The sequence below is a fragment of the Lycorma delicatula genome, chromosome 6 (assembly GCF_047948215.1).
Source record: "Lycorma delicatula isolate Av1 chromosome 6, ASM4794821v1, whole genome shotgun sequence".
Lineage (NCBI taxonomy): Eukaryota > Metazoa > Arthropoda > Insecta > Hemiptera > Fulgoridae > Lycorma > Lycorma delicatula.
The window spans coordinates 142,099,400-142,111,818 of record NC_134460.1 but is presented as its reverse complement, the minus strand read 5'-3'; the positions used below and the strand labels follow the sequence as shown (position 1 = coordinate 142,111,818).

General features: G+C 30.7%; 1 protein-coding gene across 6 annotated transcripts in view; it reads right to left on the bottom strand.

Annotated features, from left to right (window-relative positions):
• Positions 1-12,419, bottom strand: part of Ac76E (adenylate cyclase type 2 Ac76E) — a 778,210-nt gene that overhangs the window by 40,797 nt on the left and 724,994 nt on the right. For all 6 annotated transcript variants that reach the window (XM_075368679.1, XM_075368681.1, XM_075368680.1 and 3 more), the window contains one exon: positions 8,775-8,924. In XM_075368679.1, coding sequence (XP_075224794.1) covers positions 8,775-8,924 — 150 coding nt within the window. The remainder of the gene's footprint in view (positions 1-8,774; positions 8,925-12,419) is intronic.

Here is a 12,419-nt window from a genome sequence, read left to right as displayed (position 1 = left end):
AATAATAATAACACTGATAAACATAATTTTTGTTTCCTAACATGCGTTACATGATTTTAATCTGTTTTTTGATGCTGAAAACGAATATGAACTCAGGATCCTTCTATCATCCACCATTTTTGAAACATTTTAAAATTTTAATTAAAGGATTTTTGTCATTTTTCAATGTATAGTTAGCATTTTAAGCTCCTATATTGTATTTTGTTGGCTCATTTTTTATTGTTTAACTTTGTTAACACATTTTGTAAGATATAAATAAACAATACTAGACAAAGAATTAAATCATATGATAATCACATATTATGACATCATATCGAATACTGAAGAGTGAGCCTTCATGGACAAGATTAATCATGTCTGTGCAGGTCAAAACATGTAGCTGAAAACACAGCTGTGTTGTTTGTATTAAGCATTGATTTAGGAATGAATTAATTTTGTTCAGTATTAAGTTTGTTAACAGTGCAGTGTCATAATGCCGAGAAATTGTGTAAATGATGTGGATGCCTTTTATTATGTAATTGGCAAGTTTACCGTAAAATCAAAAAGAAAAAAAAACATTAAATCTTTAATTAAAAAAGCATATCATTTGTACTTTCAGTGTAAAATTGGTGATCAGAATAAGGCGTGGGGTCCTCTTATAGTACATACTAACTGTTCTGAATATTTAAGAGAATGGCTGAAAGGTACACGGAAGGCTTTGCCATTTGGTGTACCTATGGTTTGGCGTGAACCAAAGGATCATGTAACCGATTGTCACTTTTGTTTAACAAGGTGTTTGGAATTTCTAAAAAATCTAAACATACTGTAAAATATCCTGCATTGCAATCTACAATCAGGCATGTACCTCACAATAAAATTATTCCAGTTCCTGAGCCACCTGTGAATGTATGTTTCGAAAGGAGCGATTAAGAATCAGGCAGTACTGAAGAAGACAACAATGATTTTGATTTTGAATTATCTTCCAATAAGCCCCATGTTATCATAAAGTGAATTAAATGACTTGGTTAGGAATTTAAATTTATCAAAAAATCAAGCTGAATTGTTAGGATCAAGACTGCAAGGTTGGAATTTACTTAATAAAAATACAAATATTTTGGGCTTTCAAAGCCGACAAAAATAATTTTCTCAGTATTTTATTGATGAAAATGATTTGGTTTATTGCACAAATGTTGATGAGCTTATGTTGCACTTAGAACAAGTTCATAAACCTGAGGACTGGCGCCTTTTCATAGATTCGTCCAAGTATAGTTTAAAAGTGGTTCTACTACACAATGGTAACAAATATCCTTCGATACCAATCGCTTATGGTATTAATTTGAAAGAAACATATGATATGATGAAAGATGTTCTTGAAAAAATCAGTTATAAAAAACATAGCTGGAACATATGTGGTGATTTGAAAGTTATAGCTATTTTGTTAGGCATGCAGTTAGGCTATACTAAGTACATGTTTTTATTTGCGAGACAGCCGAGCTAGGGATAAACATTATTTTACCAAAGAGTGGAAGAAACGAGACAACCTAACTCCAAATGGGAAAAATATTATTCATTTGACATTAGTGGAGCCCAAAAAAGTATTTTTACCCCCTCTCCATATCAAACTAGGACTAAAGAAAAATTTTGTAAAAGCAAAGAAGAAGGATAGTCCCCGATTTTTGTACACCAGGCAGAAATTTCCGAATGTAAGTGAAGGAAAAATTAAAGAAGGAATATTTGTTGGTCTTCACATAAGAGAATTGGTAAAAAATGATGTATTTAACTCAATGTTAAATACATCATAGAAAGTGAAGCTTGGGCTTCATTTAGAGACGTTTGCAAAAGTTTTCTCAACCAAAAAAGAATGCGACAATTACAACAATATTGTTAATAAATTTCTTACTTCATACAGAGCTAGAATGTAATATGTCTTTGAAAACACATTTCCTCCACTCACATCTGGATTTTTTCCGGACAACGTCGGAGACGTAAGTGACGAACACAGTGAACGTTTCCACTAAGACATTTCGGTGATGGAAAGCCGCTATAAAGAGAAATGGAATACTAACATGCTAGCCGATTACTGTTGGACATTAATTAATTAATGTGCCTGAGGCTATTTATAAAAGAAAATCATCAGCGAAATCATTCTAACACAGGTATGGCCATGAAAAATTATAAATTTAAAGATTTTTACTATATTTTCCCTTAATTTTTTTTTTTGAAGCGTAATTTATTTAAAGGTAAGGGTGACAGAAAAATTGTAGTTACAGATTTGTAATGTACGCAAAAAAGAAATAGTATTACACTTACAGAAACATTAAAAAATTTTTTTTTTGTCTATCAATGTAATCAAAACGTTTAACTGAAAACGAAAGAATATTAAAAAAGTGAATATATTTTCACTTAAAATATTTTATTTTGAAAAAAGTGAAGATATTTTCCATTTTATCTAATAGTTCTTCAAGCAACAGTAACAGTGTAAGAGGGCTGTAATGCCGGAAAGAAATTACAATTATAAATTTAGGTTTAAGTTAGTACTGTTATTTTTTATCTCTTTTATTTAATTTCTACATTGATGAATTAGAACCCAGTAGTATGTAATGGGAACAACATGGGTACCTTTGACTAGAATAAAATATATAATATTATTTGCTGATAAACAGGTTATTATAAAAATATTTAAAGATGGGTTCATTTGTATACTTCAAGTGTAGAAGAATCTACTAATAAAATTATTTTCATGACTTTAAAAGGAAAATATACGTTAAGATCTAAAATAGTCATTTACAGTTACCCAGTTAAGCAAAACTCTAGATTTTGTACTTTTAGTAAAAGAAGTTAATTTTTATTAAAGCCATGATTTGGAAGATAAGTACTCAATCTTTCAAACTATGTGTGGAACGATAAGAAGAAATTTGAAAAAAAAAATGAGAAGGAATACCAAAGTTAAAGTTTTATGAATTGTCGTTATCTGTGCTATCATTTGGAACTGAAAGCTGCTATGCATAAAAAGGAGGATAGAATTCATGTAGCATACTGCAAATACATAGCATTTTACGAATATATACTACAAGATCGGTTCCAAAATTTCTTTATTATAGAGAAGTTTCACATATTTTTATTTGTTGATAGTACTGATCAACATAGATCCAACTGGATCTATCATCTTCAAATAATGTCACATGAAAATTTGGCCGGTTTTTATTTTTATGTTATTTAGCTTGGTGCTAAAAATATCATAGTAGACCAAGGAAAAGATGATTTGATATTCCTTAAGCCGGAAGCAGCTTTTTAATTTGTATCCTGAAGTTGATAATATAGCGTAAGCAAGTAATTCAATCCAAGATAACATGTTTCTGCCTGTAGACTTTTTTATGTCCAATCCATTGAAATATATTTTGCTTATACATATTTAATTTTTAAAATACTGAGAAGGTGCTACTTCAAACCATCGAAATATCTGTAAACTGATAATTGTATATTAAATAGTCGAACTTTGATACCCCAGAAATTATCGATAATTACGAAAAGTTTTTATGTTTGATTAAAGAATTATTAACTTTGTTAGAAAATGATCAATTCCGGATTTTTATTTTCTTTTTTAAATCATTTATAACAAAAATTGTTATTACCTACAAAAATTCTGCAAATGAGTGTCAGAGAGTATCATGAATGTTTATTTGGATTTACATATTATTTCATTCATAGTGTCTGCCATTAGATAGGTCCTGTTACGGACGTTACTCTCCACCTTGTTCTATCCTTTGCTAACCTCTTTGCTTCCGCATATTTTCCTTTTCCATAATCACATTCATTACCTTTCACTTCCTTTCCTTCCATTCATCAAGCCTACGATAGCATCCACTAATAAATACCTTTTTCTCATACATATCCTAGCGAGTTCCTTTTACAAAATGTGATTGAATCACACTTTGCATCTCGATTGTCCTTAATACTTCGTTTGTTACATAATCTTGTCATCTGACATTTATCATTCTGCGCCACACCAACATTTCAAAAGCCTGTATCTTTCTCATCGTCCATTTTTCAGCTCCATTGAGCAACACACTCCAAATAAAACATTTTATTAATCTCTTCCTTAACGCTAAGTTTAACTTTCCAGACAGCAGTATTCCCTTCTTATTAAACGCCTGCTTACTTCTTGATATTTTTGTTTTAATTTCTATTGTGCAAGTCAGATCATCAGTTATAAAGTTCCCTAAGTACTGAAATTTCTTCACCTGTTCTAAAACTTCATTTCCTATCATAACCTCAATCCTCTCCTCTTTTCCAGCTAATACCGTATATTTTGTCTTATTTTTGTTTATTCTCATACGCTGACTTTTGCATTCGTTTGGTTTACTTGGATTCTCCGCTAGTACCCCCAAGTTTTTCTACCCCAGACCTTTATTCCTCTTTTACCATTCTGACAACATTTCATTATTTCTTTCAGATATATTACAGGAATGTACAGGAATGGTATTGAGCTTTTGTACGTTCATGAAGAATCATTACGTATAACCATAGCACAGTACCTTGTGTATTAGGGAAAGCGATTATATTAAATATTTGAAAAAAACAATAGATTAATGAACAGGTTGGTAATGAGGAAGAGTTACATTTCAAACTCTTAAAAGTTTACTTATAACCTGGTTTTTGGTTTCTCAAATTATAATGTAAAAAACATCACCGGAAATAATTTTGAACAATTTTTAAAGGTAAATTTTCAATATTACTTCATTATAAAAAAGTGATGTTTAAAAATTTATTTTTTTTTAAATTCAAAATTAGTATTTGAGATAGCTTTTGTACATAATTATGTTTTATGATAATTTACGATTAAAAAAAATAAAAAGAAAACATAAAGGGCAATAGTTTGGTAGTTTTAAAACTTCAAAATGTAAAAAATCAGTTTTTAACTTGTTCCTTTTTATTATTTTTCGTTTAATAAAAACATCATAAAATAAATAAATAAAACTAATAATAATAATTATTCTCAATTAAAAAGCTTTAAAGAAAACTTGTAAGGAATTTTATACTGAGTAAAATGGTTTGAATAAAGTTCATAGAATCTAAATACAAACGTAAGAATTTCGAAGTTTATTATAAACAAACATATAAATTTACCGTCGGCGCAGAAATCAGGGCAAATTCTTTTCCCAGCCGACAGTTGCCGACGAAGTTTTAATGAATCTATGTTTATAGAAAAGTTTTCTTTATTTTTACCAGCAGAACTTGTCTGAGAGTTTCTTACACTTTTTATGAATCACTCTGGTATACCATTTATAACAAAACAAATAATTTTTTTTTACTTACATTAATAAATAGATATTAAAACAATTAAAATAGAGAAGAAACATTAACCAAAAATTTCATAAACGAGTATAAATGAAAGTAAAAAGTGACAGCTGAGTTAAAAATGTATGAAACGTTATAAAAAGAAAAAAATATATAAAGAAAGTAAATTGTTTTTCAAACTGACGTCAGCAGTTTCAAAACACATACATACATTTGAAATAGACGCGTTAACACAGATGCATTCTCAGACTTAACAGTACAAATCTATATATATATAACATTCTCATCTACCACTCATTTCTCATTTCCCTCACTGCTTCCACCCTTCAGTTTCCCAGCCAGGCACTTCTGAAAATTGTTGTCTTGCTGGTTTTATCACCACATATGTGTCGAACATATAACGTGAAATATAAAACATTAAAAACAACTGTCGTTAAAATAATAATAAAAAAAGAAAAAGACGTGTAATCAAAAAAGTAAATAATAAAAGTAAATGAAATACAATAAAAAACCAGTAAAAAATTATAAAATATTCTGCTATATAGTTATCTACACAGTATTTTAATGTTAAAATTAATTATAATATGGTTATTTTTATATTTGTTACCCTATTGAATCTTTTCATTAATAGTTGATAATTTTTTCGTTTTATTTTTGCATTTGATATATTCAGAATTAACTGATTAGCTAGGGTATTATCTAAATGAGGGTTGTAAGGTAAATTAGTTACTAATTAATAAAATTAACTGAATAAAAATGTCTGGGATATCTACTAAAATGTTATAAATAAATAAAGCTTCGGTTAATGGTTCAAATAAAGACCACGTAGGTAGCTGCATAAATTATGTATTGTTTATAATGTTATAGATTATAATTGGCTATTTTAGATACTAACATGCCAGCATTTCTTGTTAATTTCAATCTAACAATTGGTGGTCGTAGAAAATACCGAGAATCGAAATTTATAAATGGAAACGGGTAACGGGTAGGCGGTCATTTCACCTTGGGCCTCTCCAGAATACATTAATTAATAAATAAACTGTTAAATATTACGCGTCCAGGCAAAAACTCATCTTTTTATCTTCCATAGACTTCCAGAAAGCTTATGACTCTGTAGAAAGTGTTTTTCCTGGGAAAAAAACTTCTTTTAGTTAAATATTTTCAGACTGGATGAACAAATTTTTTTCAAACTTGATCAGTGGGTAATTGATCCAGCTAAAATTTTATTCAAATTTTGCAAGGGGTGGGGAAATTTGCAAATTTGTTTCTTTTGACTTATTAATTAGATGATTTATAAAATATTTTTTAACAAAGATTGCAGCGCTTTGATAGTAAAAATGTAATTTATTTTCTTCAAATAGTAGTTTAAATGAAAATAACTGTTAAAGAAAAAATTTTAAAACGTCTCGAGAAATTAGTTTTCAAAACTGGTTTTTGAGTGCCCGAAAAATATAACAACTCTCTGGCTAGCAATTTTGTTTTATTAGTTTTATTTATTTAATTTTATTAATAAAAGAAAGGGATTATTAGTCAATTGTTAGCAATAAAAAAAAAACTTCATTTAGCAGGAGAAAGTCGGCGTGAATCCGGCCGGCGCATCACGTGGTCCGCTCTGCACCAAAAGTAGCAATTGAACTGGCAACTAACACAACTTCACACGAACACACACAGGACTAAACAATGAAGACGGCGTCTCCAACCAATTCCCTGTTATCAATATGGCTAGCGTTAAACATTATATTTCTATTAAAACCTATAAAAATTCTATATCAACTCACCCTTTAAACCTATTTTAAATATAAAAACACCAAAAGTTCAGAATAATATTCTGAACATTTCTTTACTTTAACAAAAAAATAAATGAGAAATAATACATTTGAGAAAAGGAAAAAGTGTAAAATAAAATCTGTGGTTTTATACTTAGTCAAATCCTTCGATTTTACATGTACAAAACACATATTTTCAGGTAGTTAGGCAAATTCTTAGCGTGGGCCAGTTTTATCCTTTGCTGATCCTAGAATCCCTGTCATGTGTTTTATTAAATGTCTCATTCTAAAATAACGTGAATGTACACTGAGTGCATGGAGACCCAGGCAGTAGCGAAGGCAGCCCGAGTTAAGGAAGACTACAAAAATTCACCTTCATCTCACCTATCATCCACCATCCTCTTTACCTAATGCTTACAATTATGGCCCCAGAAAGCACATGCGATTCCCTCCGGAAAGGGATGTACATTGCTTTCTCCAAGCACTAGGGCCCCCGGAAGGCGTAATCCTATAAGCGACAGGCGCTAGCACCGAAAGGACTTCAGGGGACGGACTAAAGAGGAATCTCGCCGTGAGTACGAACTCATATGCGACTAGTCTCCTACGATCAGCAGTTAATTATTTCTCATTGGTCTAAAGGACCATGAAAATACCAACTCCATCCATAAAAAAATAAAGCACAAAATCTATAACCGCCAGTAAATAAATAATGACCCACCTGATAAACGAAAGGCACGGTAGCAAGGGACATTTGTCCCGGCTCTGCAATAGTATGGAGATAATAACCTCTCGCTATCCTTGCATTCAGTTCCGGAAACCCAGAAGTTGAGAGAAATAAAAAGGGCTCGCTTTCTAGTTAAAAAGGGGTCAGAAACAATCGTTCTTTCAAAGTAGCAAATACAACATTTCAGAATCTGTGTTTGGAATTAGTAAATATTTAGAAAAACAAACAATAAAAAGTAAATTTCTGAGGAAATATAGCCAAATGTAATGTTGCAAAATAAATTTGGAAAACCCAACTTTGACAAAGATTTGTCGGTTTCTAGTTGATGAACCTAATATAGACCATTAATTCTTCATTGGACTGAGTACGTGAAGTCTTAAGAAAGTTGCTGCTTTTCTAGTTGAAAATAAACTTTCAGGACTTAATTAAAACTATGGAACTCAATAGAGGAGATTCTGTTAGTATATTTTGGTAACTTCGTAATGGATTTGCCAAGCATTTTTTCTATAATTCAAGAAATTTCCACACAAGAAACTCATCCTTTGGAGTCTCCTACCTTCCAGATTTAGGTTTTTGAGCTTGTAAATCAGACTAAACGACTACTTAAGGATGTAAAACTGAACCTGAAGATCCGGAATAACATCCTTACATCCTTATAGTTTCTGCCTTACAGACAATTCCTTTCTTTTAATGAATCTAATCTAAAATTTTAATACATCTTCTTTAATTATTATTAAGTAAGTAATTATATATAATGTAGATTTGCTTTTACCAAATAAAGAAATGAATCGTTAAATACTAACACCGCTAATAAAATCATGATGAACAGAAGCAGAATTTCAAATTGCTGAAAAAAATACGAATGAATTAAATTGTAAAACAAGAAAAGTAAATAAATAGTAAAGCAAGCCAAATTTTATTTAATTTTTTCATCAGCCTCATTTATAACATTTTAATTTCTCAAAAAAAAATAAATAAATAACAGACTTTTCGTTCAGGTTACTTACCGGTACGGTTTCAATATCAGCAACACTAAGATCAGCAGTCTTTTGCGAGCGAGCGGAAACATTTGCTGCAGCTAATAGTTCAGCAATATTTGTTCTTTCTAATACTTGACCCGGTACTGTTATTAATGGTGGCTCGGTTTCTATATCTAACTAAAAAAATTAAAAAATACACAATTAGGTAACAGTATTTACTTTGTGTTTCTAACCGTTAAATATACATTCACATGTATAAGTATATCTAACCCTCCCCACAACACACACACACACATTCCTCAAATATATATTGTTTGTGTAACGGGTGTCCGAAAAATAAACTCTGTGTTTTTAAATTAAATTAACATTATTATATTTAGAATTACACTACAAATGAGTGTATTTTATTAAATGAAAGTAAAAAGTGTAAAGTTTTTTTACCTTTTAATATAACTCAATATGTGCACCGCTGACAATTATGCAGACGTCAAACCGATAATCCTACAGTGATTTGATAATCCGGTAACCGATATCCAGTAAACCGATAATCCTAAGGGGTAAGTGGTCAAATGAATGAATTTTTGCCGTCTATGATATCTTTTACATAACCTCAAAAGAAGAATTCCGTCGGCTTCAAATCGGGACTTCAGGATGGCAAGGGAATAGGTGCTTCTCTGCTTATTCAACCTTCTGGGAATCTGTCATAGAGCACAGTCCGCAGAACTTCTGCTCGGACGTAGAGGAGCTCCATAATGTTGGAAAATTAGGCCTGCCATATGTTCGATCTTCGGAAATACAAAGTTCTTTAACATGTCCAAGTACACTATGCCCGTGTTAGCATGTTGTTGAAAAAAAAAGTCCAAAAAACCCGATTACATATGATACCATACCAGACGTTCACTTTTGGACCTTTGTGGACAAATCTCACCGATTCGTGCGCATTTTATAGGAGTCCCATACACAAAAATTATGTCGAGTCACGACACCACAAACATAAAATGTTCTTCATCAGAAAATAAAATGCGGTAAAGGCAGTTTTTCATCAAATGAAGTCTAAATTAGTTATTAGAAATTGAACTGCATCTTATCGTTGGTTTAATTCATGGAGTAGCTGCAATTTATAAGGTTGGAAATTTCAACTGCTTGCAAGCATTAAAAGCTTTAACCACTGGTAAAAGGATGATAAGGGAATCAGAGTGAATTTGGGAGTCCCTATATATTTTATAATCCAATTATGATATAACTGATATTCGGCTCCAAAATTAACTCAGTATCTGTAAAATATCTTCGTTTTTCTTTCAGTCTTAACTGAAAACGTTTTTTAATACATATTTAGTGAGAAAAAATGCTTATTAAAATGATCAAAAACCTTTTTTGAATGCCGCTTAATTTATTAGGGCCTGGTAAAACCTTAAAATAAGGTTTTATCATCAATCTTCAGAATAATGTGAGCATTAAAATTGTATAAATTTTCTTACAAATCTATAGAGTATTGCAGGAAAAATTCCTTCTCTAGCAGGAAGAATTTACAGTGAGAAAAGATATATGAGAAGTTAAAATAAACATGTGAGATAAACAGAAAATATCACAATAACCCAGTTTGAATGAAAAAAAAAAAAATGTTATAGAATTATAATAAAACGGTTAATTTATATGAATTTAAAATTGAGGTGTGTCCTGATAACAAAATCCACAAAGAATAGGCGCATTCCAATAGAGAGACCAGTAGAGGGAACCGTATAGGAAAGGAGGGGAAATAGAAGAGGGTGAAGAAAGAAAACGGGAATTTGGCATCTGTGGGAGGCTATTTAGAGAGAAATTTGAAGCAACGATGAAGTAGAATAAGCACGCATTTACAAAATCCTATAAATATTTTTAAACGGGTTGAGCAAAGAATAAAGATTCTTCACAGATGCTAACTACGAAATTATATGGGAACATATTATGGGAGTTACTATCGTCGAGAAAATGAACTAGAAAAAGTAGTGTTTTATATTTCAGTTCCAGTTTATATATACGTTTGTGTGTGTGTGTGTGTATATACATATGTGTGTGTGTGTGTATATATATATATATATACACACACACACACACACACATATATATATATATATATATATATATATAAAAACACAAAAAACTGGATACATAAAAAAAAACATTATATAAAGGACAAAATTAGAATATCAGATAATCGTTCATATATGGCGTTCATAGATCGACTTTTAAATTGGTTTGCCTATACAAACTTACTAATTTGACTTTATATTGTTTTCTTGCATTTGGAAATGCTAAGAATACAAATAGATAGCTTAAAAATTAATTTTTTGTCCTTTTTAAGAACCAATGTTTCAATTAGTATGCTATGTAATAAGTATCATAAAATAAAATTGAGTAATTGGATCATTAGATTCAAAATATGAATATAGGGCCAAAGTTTTCTGTTGATCAGACTAGGTGAAAAAGGTTCCTAAGCATGCCTCAATTAACAAAATAAAAATCGAGAGCCTGACTACTATTCCAACATTTCTTTATAAACAAAATAAATTTTAATAATCATGTTTTATTACTCACTCTTGGCTGTAGGTCTTTAAATACTGATCTTTCAGAAAAAATCCTTCTTGATAAAAATATAGAGCGGAAAATTCTATACAGCAAAGTCTATGGATACATTCCGATCAGATCAAAAATAAATGAGTAGCACCATATACTGCCTATGCAAAGAGATATGAGGTAGCCTGAGGCATAGTTTCAACACGCGCGCGCGATAAACAAATACCTATAACTTTTGATCTACGATAGATGATGCAAAAAATCAAAATGTCATCGATAAAAGATACCTAAAGCAATAACGTTTGGAAAATCTAAAAGAATTTTCTACATTTAGGAATAACATATAATAGTAATGGATTTTTTTTTTTTAGAATGACAGAAGTTTGAATTGAAATAAAACACATAAAAAGCTAAGTTTGAAGCCAATTTTGTTTTTACCTGAAAGATAACTTCCTGACATTTCATTTTTGAAAATAATCTTTGGCATATGTCCATCACGACTAGCTTTGATGAACCGGATTCGATCAGTCCCATTTTGAACCACTTTTTAATTAATTGGGGATGTTTTCGTTAATAAAACGAGTTATGTTTACTTTCAAAACGTCAATTGTTGCTGATTTATCAGCATACACTAGATAATTTCACATATTCCCAAAGAAAATAATCCACTGGCGTTAGGTTACATGATATAGGAGGCCAATTCAATGAACCATTTCGTGAAATTGTTTTATCGCTATATTGTTGTTTCAATAAATCGATTATTTTATTAGGAGTATGAGGTGTGGCACCAAAATTTTTGCAGATCGATATTACGCAAATTTGGAAACAAATAATCACTGATCTGTAACAATCACCGTTGACAGTAACACTGGCTCCGGCCTCATTTTTAAATAAATAAGGACCGACCATGCCTCCAGCATGTAACCCACACTATAAAGTGCATTTTGGAGTGCAGGATGAAATGGTAACTCGTCAATTTCCTGAGGATTGGTCTTACTCCATATACGGTAATTGTGTTTGTTGACATAACCATTTAACCAGAAATGAGGTTAAATTCACTAAACAAAATTTTTCGATAAAAAAGTGGATCAGTTTCCAATTGATTTAGGCAACTTTCAC